The sequence below is a fragment of the Canis lupus genome, chromosome 1 (genome assembly GCF_011100685.1).
Source record: "Canis lupus familiaris isolate Mischka breed German Shepherd chromosome 1, alternate assembly UU_Cfam_GSD_1.0, whole genome shotgun sequence".
Classification (NCBI taxonomy): domain Eukaryota; kingdom Metazoa; phylum Chordata; class Mammalia; order Carnivora; family Canidae; genus Canis; species Canis lupus.
Genome location: NC_049222.1, coordinates 113,705,969 through 113,726,042, shown reverse-complemented (window position 1 = coordinate 113,726,042; position 20,074 = coordinate 113,705,969). Strand labels below are relative to the sequence as shown.

The 20,074-nt window shown below is 45.1% G+C and overlaps 1 protein-coding gene across 1 annotated transcript; it reads left to right on the top strand.

Moving 5' to 3' along the window:
* Window positions 1–3,720: 3,720 nt before the first annotated feature.
* On the top strand, window positions 3,721–9,734 carry CYP2A13 (cytochrome P450 family 2 subfamily A polypeptide 13). Its single transcript, NM_001037345.1, is given in 9 exon segments — window positions 3,721–3,900; window positions 4,169–4,331; window positions 5,141–5,290; window positions 5,519–5,679; window positions 6,828–7,004; window positions 7,495–7,636; window positions 8,051–8,238; window positions 8,865–9,006; window positions 9,553–9,734. Coding segments are annotated over 9 exon segments (1,485 nt in total).
* The last annotated feature ends 10,340 nt before the right edge of the window (window positions 9,735–20,074 follow it).

Below are 20,074 nucleotides of genomic sequence, written 5' to 3'. Positions count from 1 at the left end.
CCAATCTCACTTGACCTCTCTGTTGCCAAATACTTCCGTCTGCCACGTGCCCTACTCCCCGCTTCAACTCCCAGTTAACGACAGCCAGTCTGAACACTCAGTTCCCTGCCTGGTGCCAAACTCACTGAAAACAAACTCTTGAAATTCTACCTCTATCCTTGCCAAGGAAAACCGGTGAGGGAGGGAGGGGAAGGTGTGGCCTAGGCTTGCAGCCAGCCCAGGTGTAGGCTGCCTTTTGGGATTAAGGAGACTCATACCTGCCAAGCCTGTGCTAATCCTTCCCTCCACTACTCCCTCTAAAACCAACAAACAACGTTCCTATCTCTGCTTTGTTCTCTGCCCTCTGTTTCCTCCCCAGAGGACTAAGGCTCAGCGGCAACATGCCAGTCTGAGTGCCAACCTCAACCACCTGCTCTCATCCAAAGTTAGCTCTGGCATCTGAACAGGTGAGAGGAAGTTTTGACCATCAGATACTGCCTCGTGCCCTATGGGACCCACAAAAGATCAATCCAGGACCCACATGGTGCTTATGTCAGAGCCAGCTGGGACCAGCTTCAGAGCTACATGGTGCCACCCTTGTGACCCCCTGAAGTCAGCCCCAGTGGCCGCCAGGGCCTACCGTCAGACCCTCCTGGCACCAGGGCTGGCTTCGTTAGTGTTCTCTTGGTATCAAGCTCAGTGTCAACTGGCTTTCAATGCTAGTGTCTACTGGGGGCCAGATGATGCCAGCAGCAGAAGTTGCTAGCGCATCTCTGTGCACTAGCAACTGTTTATTAGCACTTACTGCCATGTACTTCACAGGCATTAACCCACTGACTCCCACATGCCAATCCCATGCCACCCCTTGCTACACTTGGCCTCCACTTGGCCCTCACGGTGGGCTAGGCCCGTCAGTGGAGGTAGGAGAGGACAGGGTTCAAATCCCAGCTCCCTACCTGCCACCTGTGTGACCTCAAGCAAGTGCCAGTAGAGAGGCTTGCTCTTCTGAACAGCAAAACGAAGATGATATGAACAAGCCCCACTGCTAGAAGGAGTCCATGAGCTCACACATCCACACACTGGCTCTTCACAATTAGTGCTCACCCAAGGGTAGTGCCCTATTGTTAAGAAAGAAGGTCACTGAGGAAGGACAGCAAGGCCACCATGTGTTCTCACTCCCACCCTCAGTCTCCAGGGCTTGGCTCTCTCCCCACTCAGTTTTCCCAAACCTCTCCCACTGTGGGTCCCTCTGTGTGCCTCCAGCAGCCCTGCCGAATCTGCAATCACCCCAAAGGGACCTCACACGCCCTCCCCCTCCACCTTCTCTTCTCAGGTACTCCCTTTCCACTGGCGGGGGAAACCCAGCCCCAGAAAGGGGAGTAAGCATGCAGAGGAGACACAGGAGCCCCTGCCCACCCTCTGTTGTCTCTCCTCAGTATCTCACATACGAAATCGGGAACACTAGTAACCCCACTACTAACAACAATGGGAATGCTGATCCTAGTGAGCTCCCCAGGGACTTGGGTAGAACCAGTGAGGCTTTCTGTAAATTACACCCCTTGAGACACTTGGGACTTTTGGGCACTGTACTGGTGGATGTCATTACTATTTCCAAGTCTTGCCCAGTCCCTCTGCCACTCAGACCACAAGTTACTCTTCTTTGCTAAGGGAAGTTCCACTTAAATGTGGCTCTGGACTTCTACCTCTTTCCCAATCACAGAGAGGCAGGGACATTGATCCTGACCTTGCTTTGATGTCCCTGTGGGGATTCTCTGTTCAAAGCAATGGCAGGGCAAAGCCTGGGGCAAGTGCTACTCTTTGATCCTGCTGGACTCCCATATACTCCTCCCAGGAACCCTATCACAGCCAGGGGTCCTCCCTCATCACAAGACCCTCAAATCCACTCCCTGGGATCTCTCAGTCCTAGACTTTTTAAATTTTTATTTTTAATTTATTATTTCATTTTTAAAAAATATATTATTTATTTACTCATGAGAGACAGAGACAAGGCAGAGGAAGAAGCAGTCAGGGAGGGCAGCCCCGGTGGCGCAGCGGTTTGGCGCCGTCTGCAGCCTGGGGTGTGATCCTGGAGACCCAGGATCGAGTCCCGCATCGGGCTCCCTGCGTGGAGCCTACTTCTCCCTCTGCCTGTGTCTCTGCCCCTCTCTCTCTGTGTCTATGAATAAATAAATAAAATCTTAAAAAAAAAAAGAAGCAGTCAGGGAGCCTGATGCGGGACTTGAAATCAGGACCCCGGGATCATACCTGAACCAAAGGCAGATGCTCAACCACCAAACCACCCAGTCTCTCCTACCTTTTTTATTTTTTAAGTAAGTTCTACACCCAGCCTGGAGTTCAGCGCAGGGCTTGAATTCACAACTCTGAGATTAAGAGCTAAGCTGAGATCAAGTGTCCGATGCTTCACTGACTAGCCACCCAGGCACCTGATCTCCTCCTAAGACCTTTAAACATGTATCCCTCCTTACCAAAACCCCCAAATCTATATCTACAGACACACAGGCTGTCCCATTTGAACACTCTTTTAAAAAAAAAAAGAAAAAAAAAGATTTTATTTTATTTATTCATAAGAGACACAGAGAGAGAGAGAGAGAGAGAGACAGAGCCACAGAGGAGAAGCAGGCTCCATGCAGGAAGCCTGATGTGGGACTCGATCCCAGGACTCTAGGATCACACCCTGGCCTAAAGGCAGGTGCCAAACCGCTAAGCCACCCAGGGATTCCCTCAACACTCTTTTTAATCTAACTTTCCTTCTTTTTTCTTTTTTCTTTCTTCTTTCTTTCTTTCTTTCTTTCTTTCTTTCTTTCTTTCTTTCTCTCTCTCTCTCTTTCTTTCTTTCTTTCTTTCTCATCTTTCTTTCTCTTTCTTTCTTTCTCTTTCTTTCTTTCTTTCTTTCTCTTTCTCATCTTTCTTTCTCTTTCTTTCTTTCTTTCTCTTTCTTTTCTTTCTTTCTTTCTTTCTTTCTTTCTTTCTTTCTTTCTTTCTTTCTTTCTTTCTTTCTTTCTTTCTTTCCTTTTTCTTTTTTCTTTTTTTTAGAGAGAGAGTGAGGGAGTGCTTAGCTGGGGTAGGGGAGGAGGAGGGGCAGAGGGAGAATGGAGAGAGGGTAGGGGGAGGGGCAGAAGGAGAGGAGGGGCAGAGGGAGAAGGAGAGAGATAATCTTAAGCAGCCTCCCCAACCAGTCCAGTCCAGCTCAGAGCCTGATGCTGGGCTTATCTAATGATCCTGAGATCATTACCTGAGCTGAAATCAAGAGTTGAATGCCTAACTGACTGAGCCACCCAGGTGTTCTCTCTTCCAACACTCTTAAACCCATATCTCTGGATTCTTTTTTCTGGAGACCTCAAATTATACAATGTTAGGGTCCCTTCTCTGAGACTTAATATTCAAACCTCAGGGTGCTCCACATCCAAGTATTCTAAACTCTTCAGTTCTGGAATTTGTCTACTGCTTCACTCAATTCTACCGCCCTGGGGTGGGCCCTCCTGAGGGACAACACACTCTGTCTTGGGGCCTAATCCCTGTTAATCTCCCTGGAGTCCCCTCCTCCTGCCTTGTTGGCTGTGTGCCAAGCTCAGCAGTGAGCCCAGAGTGTCTGTGTGTGGGTGTAGCTGGAAAGCTGAAATGGCACAATTATATAATTGGCACCAAACTCCGCCTTTCCTAGGTGGTATAAAGGTAAACCACCCCAGCCAGCACCATCTGACTGTCTCTCTCAGTGCCACCATGTTGGCCTCAGGGCTTCTTCTGGTGGCTTTGCTGGCCTGCCTGACAATAATTGTCTTGATGTCTGTCTGGAAGCAGAGGAAACTGGGGGGGAAGCTCCCTCCAGGACCCACCCCACTGCCCTTCATCGGAAATTACCTGCAGCTGAACACAGAGCAGATGTACAACTCTCTCATGAAGGTGTCAGGAGGCAGGGAATGGGTGGAATTGGGTAGCGTTGGGGACCTGCCTAAAGGAGCTGGGACTTTGTGGCAGGGGACGGGAAAGGTTGGACAGAGTCTTAAGAAAGTGGAAATGCGCAGATTGGGCATAAGAAAGAGCAGATCTTGGGATGTCCAGTCCCTTGAGTATCAGAACCTGGGGGAAATGCATGCAGTAGGTGAGGACTGCTCTCAGGGCCAGGTCCCAGTGGGGGGCCGCAGCCTCTAAGCACTCCCACCTCCATCAGATCAGCGAGCGCTATGGCCCGGTGTTCACCATCCATCTGGGGCCCCGGCCTGTCGTGGTGCTGTGTGGACACGAGGCGGTGAAGGAGGCTCTGGTGGACCAGGCGGAGGAATTCAGCGGGCGAGGCGAGCAGGCCACATTTGACTGGCTCTTCAAAGGCTATGGTGAGGAGGCTCCGGGTGGGGGGCACATGGTCAGGCATGCTTGATGCCTCAGTTTCTCCAGTTTTTCTCCTGACTCATTAGCCCAAGGCTATGGTGGGGTTCTACCCCTGCTCCCTCTGTCCTGTCCTTGGTTATTGTGGCTTTTCTCTGGTCTTCTCTAGCTTGACTCAAGGGTCTATGTCTCTATTCCCCCAGCTTCTCGGCCCACCTCCCTGTTCTCTCTCACGGATGCCTCTTCTTCTCCCGGGTCTGGGAGGAGCTCTTGGGATTTCTGCTTTGGAACTCAGTCCTCCACCTCTGTGTCCTTCTTTCTCCTTCCCAGCTTCGATATTTCCCCTTGCTTCTGCCTCCCTCTGTCTGCCTCTTGGTTCTTGGTGTGAGAATCTCACCTTGTTTCTGCTTCACATCCCATGCTTCTATCTCTGGAAACAGCTTCTCCTCTCTCCAGACCCTCTCTGTTCTTACTCTGTCTTCTCCCCTTTCTCTGGCTCAGCGTTAGAATCCTTAATGATTTTTACTGTTACTTCCCAGATCCCCAGGAATATCAGATTCCTCCTCCCACCCCATCGCTTTGTGTTTATGTGTCTCCGTATCTCGTTTTCTCTGAGCATCTGACTTGTCTCTCTCCTTCCAATTCTTATTTTTCCAACCCAGTCTCTGTTTCAGTATTGCTCTGACCTTGAGTTGTATCTCTCTTCGTCTCCCCTACAACCCATCCTTCCCTACCTCCTGCTCTCTGCCCACCTCTGTCCACCTCTGTCCCCCATCTCCCCCCCTCACCTCCTGGCACCCCCATGCTCCCTCCTCAGGCGTGGCGTTCAGCAATGGGGAGCGGGCCAAGCAGCTCAGGCGCTTCTCCATCACCACACTGCGGGACTTTGGAGTGGGAAAGCGCGGCATTGAAGAGCGCATTCAGGAGGAGGCAGGCTTCCTCATTGAGGCCCTCCGGGGCACACGAGGTGAGTGAGCAGGAGGGAGAGAGAAGGAGGGCTACACTCACACAGACATGCGCTTTCTCCTCCAGGAAGGGGACTGGATTGGGAGAAGGGATCCAGGCTCTGGGATCCTGTGCTAGAAGTTTGGCTCCTCACTCCAGGGCCCTCCCCCAATTCTCAGGCTGGCATCAGACCACCCAGTTGATGCTTTCCCAAACTGCTGTCTCTCCCCACCCCCAACCCATTCCCCAGGTGCCTTCATCGATCCCACCTTCTTCCTGAGCCGAACAGTGTCCAATGTCATCAGCTCCATTGTTTTTGGGGATCGCTTTGACTATGAGGACAAAGAGTTCCTGTCACTGCTGCGTATGATGCTGGGGAGCTTCCAGTTCACAGCTACATCTATGGGGCAGGTAACCGATCTCAATCTGGCTCTACAACACTACCACTGCCAAATGCTCCCCCACGTGGAAAACAGCTGCTCCAAACTGCATCCTCCTCTAGACAGGGTTCCGTCAAAGCCACTCTTTGACAGTGGAATAGTTACACCAGAATACCCAGTTTTCAAGGACACTTGGACATCTCAACAGATGCTCCCCCCACCAAAAAAACCCAAAACTGAAACCAAACAAAGAACAGTCTGCAGGCAAGATACACGTTATCAGCCCAGCCATACTGCCTGGGCATGTGTTCCTATCCCAACTTACCTACTGGCTCCCTTATAAGATAGTCCATTTTTCTATCTTAATATCTTAACACCTGAACAAGTGACCACCTCAGCCCACCTCCCGAATACATGAACACCTGGTGTTCTAAAACACAGCCCACCAAAATCATTTGGTATTTACACAGGTCCCACACCAGCCCACTTGGCTACCTAGATAAGTGTCCCTACAGAGCCCCTTGAAACACCTGAACATCTGGACAGGTGCCCCAGCTAAGAAGATCCCAACACATCTAAACACTGGATAGATGGTTCCTCAAACACCCAAATCGTGTCCCCTAACCCAGCTGACTCACAGAAGTGCCCCCCCATCAGCCCCTGTGAATATCTGAAATACATGAACTACCCCACCTCATCACTTGCATACCTGCCCCCACTTTAATACCTCAACACCTGTACAGAAGCCACCATTCCATATCCCCTAAATATCTGGATAGTTGTCTCCAACTGAGCCTACTTGATACCTAAAGACCTAAATAGGTGACCTTCCCTGCCCATATCAGTCAGAAAAAAAAAATAGGCGCCTGAATAGTCGTCTCCCAATTCAACCTCACCTGAATATATGAATACCTAGATGTGTTCTCCAATCCAACCTCACCTGAATACCTGGAACCTGGATGTGTGTCCCAATCCTTCTCACTTATATTCTGAGACAGGAGCCTCACACTTAACTCACGTGAAAACTTAGATATCTCCTCCCATCAAGCCCCGTATAAATAAAAGTCACCTGGACAGGTGCCTTTAATCCAGTGCCTTCCTTGCCCCAAGAAAGGTCCTGCTCCCATCAGGACCTACCCACTGACAGCTTCCCATCCCTTCTTCTCTCCCCATCCTCAGCTCTATGAGATGTTTTACTCAGTGATGAAACACCTGCCAGGGCCACAGCAACAGGCATTTAAGGAGCTGCAGGGTCTGGAAGACTTCATAACCAAGAAAGTGGAGCAGAACCAACGCACACTGGATCCCAACTCCCCTCGAGACTTCATTGACTCCTTCCTTATCCGCATGCAGGAGGTACAACCCAGCAGCATTCCTCTTTTGCGGACAGCCTGCAAAGCCAGGCAGAGGGAAACCAGGCTGGGATGGGGAGAGCAGAGGCCCATTCTTATCATCCCCCTGATAACATCCTCACCATCCCAAGTGTAATAACCCTGGCTGCTCCATCTATGAGCACTTGCCCATGGTTAGGACCTGCATGTGAACCATTAAGCAACACTTGTGTACCGTGTGCTTGCTGTCTGCATCCCTCTCCTTCTAAATATTCCTTACCATAAAATTGTGACGCCGGGGCTGATGAGTAAAGGACAGATAGGCAGCCAGGTAAAGAGTGTGGAAGGGTGTTTTGGGCAGAGCCAGCAGCCTGAACAAAGCCCTGGCTGGACTGAGGTCTTCTCCCCACCTCTGGTCTGGATCTAAGAGAGGTGGGTCCACACGGAAAGATCGTGGAAGGGCTCTGAGAGCCCTGAGGGGAGTGGGTCTGGCCTGAAGCCCTCTCTACCTGCAGGAGCAGAACAACCCTAACACGGAGTTTTACTTGAAGAACCTGGTGTTGACCACACTGAACCTCTTCTTTGCGGGCACTGAGACAGTCAGTACAACCCTGCAGTATGGCTTCCTGCTGCTCATGAAACACCCAGATGTGGAGGGTAAGCCGGGGAAGGGGGGAAGGCAGTGAAACAGTGGCCACAGATCCCAACACTTCCTCTGAGTCCACTGTAATGTCCCCACCTTTCCCAGGGCCCAGGACCCTAGGGATGCCCTGTTATCCAGCTATAGGTGATATTCTGCTGATAAGCATCAGCTGAGTTTCACTTGCTGTGAAAATGTTGAAAATACCTGAACTGACTGGCAGATAGTTCCTGTGCCGAGCCAACTGTATGTGAGACCACATACAGCTTGAGACCAGGTGAATAGTGAATAGGATGCTTCACCAACAATGTTTATGGCCAAAATATGTTTGAATGGTCTACATCCATGTTACAGATAGATATACATATTTGGACTATCATCCCCACCCTGAGACCCCCAGATACCTAAACACTTTCCCCCTCCTCCCACAGCCAAAGTCCATGAGGAGATTGATCGGGTGATTGGCAAGAACCGTCAGCCCAAGTTTGAGGACAGGGCCAAGATGCCCTACACAGAGGCAGTGATCCATGAGATCCAAAGATTTGGAGACATGATCCCCATGGGCGTGGCCCGCAGAGTCATCAAGGACACCAAGTTTCGGGAGTTTCTCCTCCCCAAGGTACTTTCCTGTCTGGCCTACAGGGACCTCCAGCCTGCTCCTTGTGACCTAGCATCTCCCATTCCCCTTAGAAGTTTCCCAGCCCCTGTCCCACTGTCTCAATCAAACACTCCCCAACCACCATTTATTTCCCTTCAACCCACCCACTCAGAGATTCTTGAATCCTTTATGTTCCCCAGAGCTCCTGCCACAGGGCATATGAACCCCATGTCCTCAAAATTTCTCTTTCAAAAGACATGAACCTCATTTCTAGACCTCCTCTCTCAAGGGCATGAATCTCATGTCCTCCAGACATCTCACCTAGAGTGGCACAAACTTGATATCTCTCAAACTTCCTGTCTCTGGGAGCATGAACCCATATCCTTTCAACTTTCTGCCTTGGAAGACATGAGCTCCACATCCCCCATACTTTCTGTCCTAAGAGACACAGAATCTGTGCTTTTCAAACTTCTCTTGTCAGGAGACACGAACCCCATGTCTGCCAAGCTTCCTTCTAAGCACCCACATTCCCACACCTCCCATTTCTCATCACCTAGGGCACTCCAATTGTCCCTCCAACCTCCATGCACTTTCAGCACACGATACCCCCACTCTACCTTATCAGATCCCTCTCTCCTCCTCACCAGGGCACTGAAGTGTTCCCTATGCTGGGCTCTGTGCTGAGAGATGCCAAGTTCTTCTCCAACCCCCAAGACTTCCACCCTCAGCACTTCCTGGATGAGAAGGGGCAGTTTAAGAAGAGTGATGCTTTTGTGCCCTTCTCCATTGGTAAGAGACCACTGTCTGCTGCCAAGCCACTGCTCCCACCAACAGGGCCTCCTTCATCCCAGCTCCCTCTCTAAGGTGTAGCCTGGTGTCTTTCTCCAGCTTGGAAGTCCCTCTCATGCTCTACCTTGCAGCCCATAAGCTGCAACCACCATAACTGCTTGAGCTCAAGTAAAAGGATAGAGGTGATCATACCCGTTTCAGAGAAGCAGAAAAATCAAAGCCCTTAGTGAATCAGAGATTTGTCCAGAGTCATTTACATTCTTCTTTAGGTTCCTTGGGAGGAGATGAGAGCCCAACAGCCATATCTGAGTGTATACTTGGAGGGAAGGGGCATCTAAATTTCCCATTGCTACAGACTGCTAGCTCACCCTATCTCCTGTGCAAGGGAAACTGATGCTCAGAGAGGATTAGAGATGTCTCTGAAAGTCTCTCAGGCCACGATATTGCAGCACCTCCTCCCTGGGTAATGCAGCTGGGGATGGACAGTGGGGCAAGAGGGCAGTGAGAGCAGGCCTTACCTCCAGCTCTCCCATTCTGTGTCTTCAGGAAAGCGATACTGTTTTGGAGAAGGCCTGGCTAGGATGGAGCTCTTTCTCTTCCTCACCACCATCTTGCAGAACTTCCACTTCAAGTCCCCGCAGCTGCCTCAAGACATCGATGTGTCCCCCAAACATGTGGGTTTTGCGACCATCCCACAAAATTACACCATGAGCTTCCAGCCCCGCTGAACAAGGGCTGTGCAAGGGCCGGGGTATGGGGAGAAGCTAAGGGGAGTGGGGAACAGGGGTGTAGCTACTGGGGGGCTGCAGGGGTGGGGCTAGTAGGAGGGAGGTGGCTTTTGGAGAATTATAGGGCAGGGTGAATAGGAGAGGTAGAGGAAAGGAATTGACTCCATCTATTGATCTTGTTAGAGATGGATCCTTAAGAGGTGGGGTAAGAGGAAGGGAAACTTTATACTATACTGTTGATAATAATAATGCGTATTATTTATTGAATCAAACTCTGTGTTAGTTCTGTGCTAAAAGGTCACACACTTACATCACTTAATGCTCACAAACCCATCTGCCAGTGTTCATGCCCATTTTACAAGTGACAAAACTTAACTGATTCCCAAGGAATCTACAGCAAGAACGAAAAATTCTTTTAATAAATGAGTTTAGTAAGGTCACTAAGCACATAAAAGTCTTTTTCTGTTGTTGTTTTTCTGTATATTTTAGGACATAAAAATTACACAATAACACGTATAGTCACTGAAATACTTAAGTATAAATCTGACAACACATGTGCCAAGCCTGTACGGCGAAAACTACAAAATACCGATGAAGGAAATAAAATATTTTTTAAATAAAAAGAGATACCATGTTCATTGATTGGCAGATAAGTACAGTAAAGAAGAAAGAAGAAAACTGATGTATAGGTGTAACATAATTACCATAGAAATGACAGCAAGATTTTTTTGGTATGGATTTAGACATTTATTTGAAAATTTATATGGAAAGGGCAGCCCTGGTTGCCCAGTGGTTTAGCGCTGCCTTCCCCCCACCCGCGGTGTGATCCTGGAGACCCCGGATGGAGTCCCACATTGGGCTTCCTGCATGGAGCCTGCTTCTCCCTTTGCCTGTGTCTCTGCCTCTCTCTCTCTCTCTGTCTGTCTGTCATGAATAAATAAATAAAATCTTTAAAAATATTATATGGAAAGGCAAAGGAAGAGAGCTAAAACAATTTTAAAGAAGGATGAAGTGGAGAATCACACTTTCCAATTTGTTCCCTTGGGAATCAATAAAAGCTCTGTTTAGAGATAAGTTTGTAGCCTTATATTTTCATATTGGAGAAGAAGGAAGTTTAAAAATTAATGTACTAAGTGTCCATCTTTAAAAGTTAGGAAAAGGGATCCCTGGGTGGCGCAGCGGTTTGGCGCCTGCCTTTGGCCCAGGGCGCGATCCTGGAGACTCGGGATCGAGTCCCACGTCGGGCTCCCGGTGCATGGAGCCTGCTTCTCCCTCTGCCTGTGTCTCTGCCTCTCTCTCTCTCTCTCTGTGACTATCATAAATAAATAAAAATTAAAAAAAAAAGTTAGGAAAAGAACAATACAGAAAACTCAAAGATAGTGTAAGGAAGGAGACAATAAATATTAATGCAGAAGTTAATGGAAAAAACTTTTAGGTTGTTATGAAGAGTATGGATTCAATATCTATTGTCAACTTGGCTACACTACAGATTCCCTTCTTTTATTTTGATATAGTTACAGACTCATAAGAAGTTGTAAAAAAAAAAAAAAAGTACAGGGAAGTTCTTTGTATTGTTTCTCCAGCTTCCCCCAATGGCAACATTTTGCATAACTATAGTACAATATCAAAAGCCAGGAAATTGATGTTGGTAGATCTACAGAACTTGTTCAGTTTACAAGTTTTATATGCACTTGTGTGTGTTTCCATGCAATTTTATCACACCTGTAGATTCAGGTAACCACCACTCATAAAAAACAAAGGTCTGATATACAGGGTATGTAAAGAACTTTCAAATGTCAGCATAAGAAAACAACCCAGTTTAAAAATGGGCTAAATTTTTGGACATGCGCTTCACTAAAAAGATATATGAATGACAAGCTCACAAATCAATGCTCAACATCATAGTCATTAGGGAAATGCAAATTTAAACCTAATGAGATACCCACACACCTATTAGAATGACTAAAATAAAAAATACTAATAATACCTCATATTGGCAAAGATGTGGAGCTGCTGGAATTCTTATTATTGCTGATGGAAATGCAAAATAGTACAGTTAACTCTAGATAACAATTTGGTGGTTTCTTTAAAAGCTAAATGTACATTTAATCAGATGACTTGGAATCCCATTTCCAGGTATTTATTCTTAAAAAGTAAAAGTTTATGTGCACACAAAATGAATACTTATACTTATATAAGTATACTTATATACTTATATATATATATAAGTATATATAAGTATATATATATACTTATATATACTTATATACTTATATTCGAATACTTATAGCAACTTTTCCACAAACTAGAAACAACCCAGATGTTCTTCAGCGTTGAACAGAGGAGCTGACTGTGCCACATTCAGGCAACAAAACTACTCAGCAATAAAACTAACAAATGTTGATACACAACTTGGATGAATTACAAAGGCATTGTGCTAGGTCAAAGAGCCCAGTCTGAAAAGGTTATATACTGTATTATTCCATTTATATGAAATTCTGGAAAAGGCAAAAATATTGATGCAGAGAATACATCTATGGCTGTCAGAAGGTAGAGGTGGGGTAAAGATATGAATAAAAATATAACACAAGATAATGCTTTGGGCTGTTGAAATTATTCAGCATCCTGTCTGTGGTGGTAGTGATAAGAATCTACGCATTTGTGAAACCCCATAGTAAAAAGCAAGTTTTACTGCATGTGAAAATATATATTTTTTAAAGAGTAACTAGGACTTTTTTTTAAGTGAGCCAAATCTGTGGGGAGATTATGGGACAAAAATCTTAGCTGCAGATGATCTAAAACGTTTTGTTAGTTGAGGTCACTTGAGTCATGTGAATTTTTTTTTTTTTAATTCACAGAAAGAGAGGCAGAGACACAGGCAGAGGGAGCAGCAGACTCCCTCTGGGGAGCCTGATGTGGGAATCAATCCCAGGACTCTGGAATCATGTCCTGAGCCAAAGGCAGATGCTAAACCATTGAGCCACCCAGGTGCCCCCAGTCATGTGACTTTTTAAAAATGATTTATTTGTTTATTAGAGAGAGAATGCACAGGGGGAGGGACAGAGGGAGAGAGAATCTTAAGCAGACTCTGTGCTGAGCATGGCACCCGACATGAGGCTCAGTCTCACCACCCTGAGAGGAGAGCCCTGAAACCAAGAGTCAGATGCTTAACAGTCTGCACCACCCAGGTGCCCTGACATGTGGCATTTAATAATCCTATCTATAAAGGCTTGACTATAGAGCCTCATGAAACTGTGAGACAACAGATATTGGAAATTGAAAGGACTTCCTCCAAAGCTCACTTCAATAGAGTTTATGGAAGGCAAAGGTTAGGCTTTGGTGTGATGCCATATTAAGTGTCCTTCCAAAGGAATGAAAATTGTGCTAGAAAAAATGTACAAGAAAACATTAAGCAACTCCAAATTGAAGTCTGGACAATTTCCAAAATAATTATTCAATGCTATTCAAAATATCAAGGTCAAGAAAAACAAAAGCTGAGAATCTATTCCAGATTAAAGAAGACCAAAGACCATTACAACTAAATGTAATGCATGGGGTAGCCCAGGTGGCTCAGCGGTTTAGTGCCGCCTTCAGCCCAGGGCCTGATCCTGGAGACCTGGAATCGAGTTCCGCTTTGGGCTCCCTGCATGGGGTCTGCTTCTCCTTCTGCCTGTGTCTCTGCCTCTCTCTCTGTGTCTCTCATGAGTAAATAAATAAAATCTTAAAAAAAATAAATGTAATGCGTGGTTTTAGATTAGATCCTGAAGGGAGGAAATATTTTGGATATTTACCCCTTATCAGGTATATGGTTTACAACATATTTTCTCCCATTCTGGAGGTTCCCTTTTCATTTTATTCATTATCTGTTTGTTGTGCAGAAACTTTTCACTGATGTACTTCAACTTATTGATTTTTGCTTTACAACTCAGTGAATGGAAAATATACACACACACACACACATACACACACACACACACCATGGACTATCACTCAGCCTCTCTCATACCTCAGTAGCAAAAAACCACTCAAAATAAAAAAAGAGCCGCCCAAAACAAAAAATACCCACCAGATTAAAAATTGGACAGAGGACATGAATAGATGTTATTCAAAAAAAGACATACAGTGGTGCCTGGGTGGCTCAGTCAGTTAAGCAACTGACTCTTGATCTCAGCTTAGGTCTTGATCTCAGGTTGTGAGTTCAAGCCTTGTATTGGGTTCTATGCTGGGCATGGAACCTACTTAAAAAGAAAAAAAGACATACAAATAGCCAACAGATGTATGAAAAGGTGTTCAATATCACTATTTATAAGAGAAATGCAAATCAAAACCACAATGAGATATTATTTCAAACCTTATGGTTATCATAGAGATAAGAGATAACAAATACTGATGATGATGTGAACTGGAACCCTTGTGACACCATTGGTATGAATGTAAATTGGTAAACTATCAATTTATTTCCACGATGGAAAACAGAATGGCAGTTCCTCAAAATGTCAAAAATAGAATTACCATGCAATCCAGAAATCCCACTTCTGGGTTTATATAAAGAGGAAATGAAAACACTATTTCCAAGATATCCAAGAGATATTTGAATTCTTGGGTTCATTGCAGCATAATTCATAGTAGTCAAGATATGGAAACAACCTAAATGTCTGTGACAGATGAATGGGTAAAGAACCATGGCGGTAATTACTTTATAACACTTCAGTCAGGTTGAATTAATCTCCTCATGTGCCAAGGGGTGCATTGGACGTTTTACCCTATAACCCAGAGGATCAGGATCCTCGCAGTAACAGAGGCATGGGCAGCAGTAGCATAGGAACGTGAGGGTTCTGGTGAGCAGTCCACTCTTAGAGTGTGGACCTCAGTATGCCACCTAAAGCGGCTTATTTCCTCTTTTCCCTCTCTCTCTTTTTTAGCTCCCCAGAGATGACTCTTCCCTGAGTGGTCACTCAAAGGATCCACAAATCACAGAGTATAGTTCCTTCCTCTGAGTGCTCTATATCTGGGGCCAAAGCCTGGTTGGGACATACAACTAATCATTTACAGGATATAGTCTTTCCCCTGAATCTCACATGAATCACAGCTTCATTCTGAGACGCACAAATAAACCCAGGCCAAGACACATGGTCCATGGCCACTTAAGGAGACCCTGTTGCCATAGTCCTGTCCTGAAATGGCTGTTAGTGGGACTTTCAGCTTAGGTCAGCTATATCAGAGTCTCAATAGTACTCAACAGTGCAACATAAGACAGTACAGCTCTGCTTACCATCAATTTATCTTGTGTGCCAGTCCTTAGCCTGTCTTTTGATTTAGTGATTAACATGATAAAAGGGCAAAGAGAGGGAGGAAAGCAAAACTTGAGTTGGCCCCAAACCAGTCCAGCTCCTAGAATACCCAAACCCACTCTGGCAAACAGTAGAAAGAAGGGGGATTCCCTTTTTAGGAACTCACAACTCTCAATTAACTCACACCCAGAAATACCTGGAGCAGAAAAGGCACCACATTCACCAACTTCTTTTCTGAGTCTAACTTCTATCCCACTTACTACTAGAACCTTCTCTTCTATTTCTAGGCACAGAGAGTGTCCTGGGGGTGGAAAAAATCCATTCTCACTTCTCCATGTTTTCTCCTGGGCCATGGGATTTCATACCTCCTATCCCTATAGCATTTTGTCAAAGGATCATGACCATATCCAGCATGTGGTTTGTTTATTCAACTCTGAACAGCTGGTCAGGCAAGAGAAGAGCTGGGCCAAAGAGCAGTGGATTTGAAACAGAGTGACTCAGAAAATGCTGGAGGAGTGGAGGCCCCCATAGCACCTAAAGTGGAGATTCCCACGTGTATCCATGCAACTCCATGGAGGAGACAACACAGCCCAATTATCTAGATGAGGCAGCTGAATGGGATGTGATGGAGAGAGAAATACGTAACAGAATTTAGGAAAAGGATAAGCTAAGAGGGAAGAAAACAGGCAGACTCCAACAACACAGTGCCTAAGGTGTACCGAAAGACAGCTACTACAACTGGGCTGGATGGATTTCTAATAATTATGCAACTCAGGTGTAGTACTTAGTTCCTGAAGACCTAGTAAGCTAATAAGCCCAGCATGGCCAGGAACAATGACTCAGTTGGAGGCACCTAGGACCTCCCTCCCCATCATCTCCCTTGGGCTTGATGCAAAAGGCCCTGATAAAACCTGGGGGCAGCTGTTGGTGGTGATTCAAGAACCTAATAGACCTGGTCACTGCTGTGTGGTTCTCAGGTGTCTTTCTCAGGACCTTCAGGCCATAGCTCATGACCTCTGTAGCCAACCATTTTGTAAGAAATTTCCTGGGTGTAAATACATGATAATGCAAAAAGGACAAATGCTCATAGCTGCCACCTGAATTCACTGCATAATTTTTTAGAATTTCTGTTTAATTTTTTTCATAATAAAATATTTGGGAAAAAAGCAGCAATGAGATGCTATCTTACACCCATCAGATTGGCAGAAATGAGCATTAACAGTGTTGTGTGAAGATGTGGTGAAATGTGGTGGAAGTATAAACTGGGACGACTACCTTGGAGAGTAATTTAGCAATATCTAATAAAGCTAAAGATGCTCATATTTTATGACCTAGAAATTACACTTATAGTATAACCTAGATTTTCATGTGTGCAATGAGATATGTGTAAGGGAAAAAAGATATGTGTAAGGATGGTTCTTCCCCCTAATTTTTTATTTTGAAACATTAAAAATATTAAGTAGCAAGAATAGTATAACAAATTCCTCTATACTCTTTTTTTAAAATTATTTATGATAGTCAAGAGAGAGAGAGGCAGAGACACAGGCAGAGGGAGAAGCAGGCTCCACGCACCGGGAGCCCGATGTGGGATTCGATCCCAGGTCTCCAGGATCGCGCCCTGGGCCAAAGGCAGGCACCAAACCGTTGCGCCACCCAGGGATCCCCCCATCCCAATCCTCTTCGTCAAAATACACTCACAATTTTCTTCCAATTTCTGGCTCCATCTTCTATCCCAAATACTCTCCAATTTGGCCGGTCTCCAATACTTATTCTCCATCTAAATTCTACAGATCCAGGGTGCCTGGGTGGCTCAGTGGTTGAGCGTCTGCCTTTGGCTCAGGTTGTGATCCCAGGGTCCTGGGATGGAGTCACTTACCCGGTTCCCCACAGGGAGCCTGCTTTTCCTTCTGCCTATGTCTCTGCCTCTCTCTTTGTGTCTCTCACGAATAAATAAATAAAATCTTTGAAAAAAAATAAAATAAATTCTACAGATCCAATCACCAAATCCAACACATTGTGTAACAACCCAACCTCAAATCAAACTGAAATTCAACTTCATAGGTATGCTAAGGAGAGACATGTTACATGTGAAAGAGTTCAAATTGAACTTTATCAGTTGAAAATTACAATGTCTGAAATAAAGAACACAACAGAAGGGATTTATACCAGATTAGAGAGTGTATAAGAGGGGCACCTGGGTGGCTCTGTTGGTTAAGCATCTGCCTTTGGCTCAAGTCATAATCTCAGGGTCCTGGGATCAAGCCCCATGCTGGGCTCCCTGCTGCTCAGTAGGAGTCTGCTTCTCCCTCTCCCTCTGCCCCTCCACCCCACTCATGCTCTGTTTCTCTCAAATAAATAAATAAAAGCTTAAAAAAAGAAAGCGCAGAAGAAAAGATTAGAACACTCAAAGCCATATTTATCAAAACTATAAAAATAAACATGGTGCTAAACTGTGAGATGATTAACATGTGAAATTGAAAGTCTCTAAATAAAAGAGAAAACAAAGAAAAGTTAAATGCAAAAAATATGGATAAAATATTCCATAATTGCTCAAACTGAAAACTCATCATAAGCCTCAAGCACAGGGTATAGAAAGAAAACTACATCAAGGCACAACACAATCAAATTGCTTAAAACTAGTGATAAAGAGAAAAATCTTGGGCAGCCCCGGTGGCTCAGCCATTTAGCGCCGCCTTCAGCCCAGGTCGTGATCCTGGAGACCCAGGATTGAGTCCCACGTCAGGCCCCCTGCATGGAGCCTGCTTCTCCCTCTGCCTATGTCTCTACCTTTCTCTCTCTGTGTCTCTCATGAATAAATAAATAAAAAATCTTAAAAAAAAAAAGAAAAATCTTGAAAGTAGCCAGAGGGAAAAATACCTGTTACATACAGAAGACTAAACAAGAGGAAAACCCGCTTATAGTTGGAAACAATGCAAGCCCCTGGACTGTAGAGTAACATCTTTAAAGTCCTGAAAGGAAAAAGTCATGAAACCCCCCAAGACCCAGAAAAACCAAAGGCCATTTATCTAGAATTTAAGGCCAAAAGAAAAGTGTCAAAAAATGAAGGAAAGTAGACTTTGTAAAGTCTACAAAATTGGAATGAAATCCTCACCAGCAGATTTGCACTACAAAAAATTATCAAAGGAAGTCTTTCAGGCAGAAGGAAAATGGTACTAATGAAGATATGTGTCTACAAAGGTCATAAGAACTGCAGAAATCGTAAATATGTATGTAGATATAAAGGGCTTCTTTTTCTTCTTCTTCTTTTTTTTAAGTAGGCTCCATGCTTAGCATGGAACCCAACATGGGTTTTGAACTTACAACCCTGAGATCAAGACCTGAGCTGAGATCAAGAGTCTGACACTCAGGAGTCCGACATTCAACCGACTGAGCAACCCAGACACCCCAACTTCTTATTTTTAAAAACTCTTTAAAAAGTATTTGTGTGTTAAAGGCAAAAAATAATGATGATATATGTAGGATTTCTAACACATGCAAAAGTCTTGACAACAGCACAAAGGCAAGGAGGAAGATAATTTCACAATACTATGTTCTTTTTTTTTTAATTCTTTTTTATTTATTTATGATAGTCACAGAGAGAGAGAGAGAGGCAGAGACACAGGCAGAGGGAGAAGCAGGCTCCATGCACCGGGAGCCCGATGTGGGATTCGACCCTGGGTCTCCAGGATCACGCCCCGGGCCAAAGGCAGGCGCCAAACCACTGCGCCACCCAGGGATCCCTATGTTCTTACAGCATGCAAGACATGGTACATATTACCTGAAGGAAGACTGTGATATGTTCAAGATAGATAATATAAACCTAAAGCAAACACTTGGAAAACCAGATTAACAACTAGTAAATAGCACTACCGTGTATTATGAATTACCCTTAGGGTTTTACATTTATAAAATGAATCATCACCATGACATATGAGGTAGATACTACTTTTACCCTCATTTTATTTCTTAGGTAGGTTCCACATCCAATATGGGGCCCAAACTCATGACCCTGAGATGAAGAGTCTCAGGCTCTACCAACTGAGCCAGCCAGGCACCCCAGCCTCATTTTAAAAATTTATTTATTTATTTATTTATTTATTTATTTATTTATTTATTTATTTATTTATTTATTTATTTACTTATTGGGGGGGGGTATAAGCAGAGAGAGGAACAGAGGGAGAGGCACAAGAAAATTCCAAAATGAGCATGAGCCCAATGCAGGTCTGATCCCATGACCCTGAGGTCATGACCTGAGGCAAAATCAAGAGTTGGATGCTCAACAGAGCCACTCAGGTGCCCCTCTAGCCTTATTTTATTAAATATTTTACTCATTTATTCATGAGAGACACAGAGAGAGAGAGAGAGGCAAAGACACAGGCAGAGGGAGAAGCAAGCTCCATGCAGGGAGCCAGCCCGATGCGGCACTTGATCCCGAGACCATAGGATCATGCCCTGAGCTGAAGGCAGATACTCAACTGCTGAGCCACCCAGGCATCCCTCTAGCCTCATTTTAAAGAAGAAAATTAGATAAAGAAATCTGTATCTCTGTGCCTTGATCTTTGATCCTTCATAACTTGTGGGTAGACAAATGTATCAGGTGACCCTGTAGGGTTTAGTTAAGTGATGTTTCATTGTTGTGTGTCATTTTGATGTTATTACATCGCAAATTGTCTTTTGGTTTTGCGCTGTGTGACAGATTATTCCAGCCACATGCTGTTATTATTCAGCTCTGTATTTTGTACTGTGACACTGTGTCTTATGAAGTGTTCTGGGCTTCCCCGTAGTTACTCTTACTGTTGGGTTTTGTTGTGTGCCAAAATACACAGTTGTCATATTTGCTGTGTTTGGTTGCTATGTGTTCTTATGATGTTTTGTGAGGCCTTCTGAGCTACTACATACTTACGAGGCTTTGTTGGGCTATATCTTGCACAGCCATGTGCATGTTCTGTGCAGCCAGTGATATTTCTGTAGATTAGTCCTATATTATATGAACCAGTTTTGTGGCTGCACAGACTGTTTTGTTGTACACTGGGCCTCCTGAGTGATGGG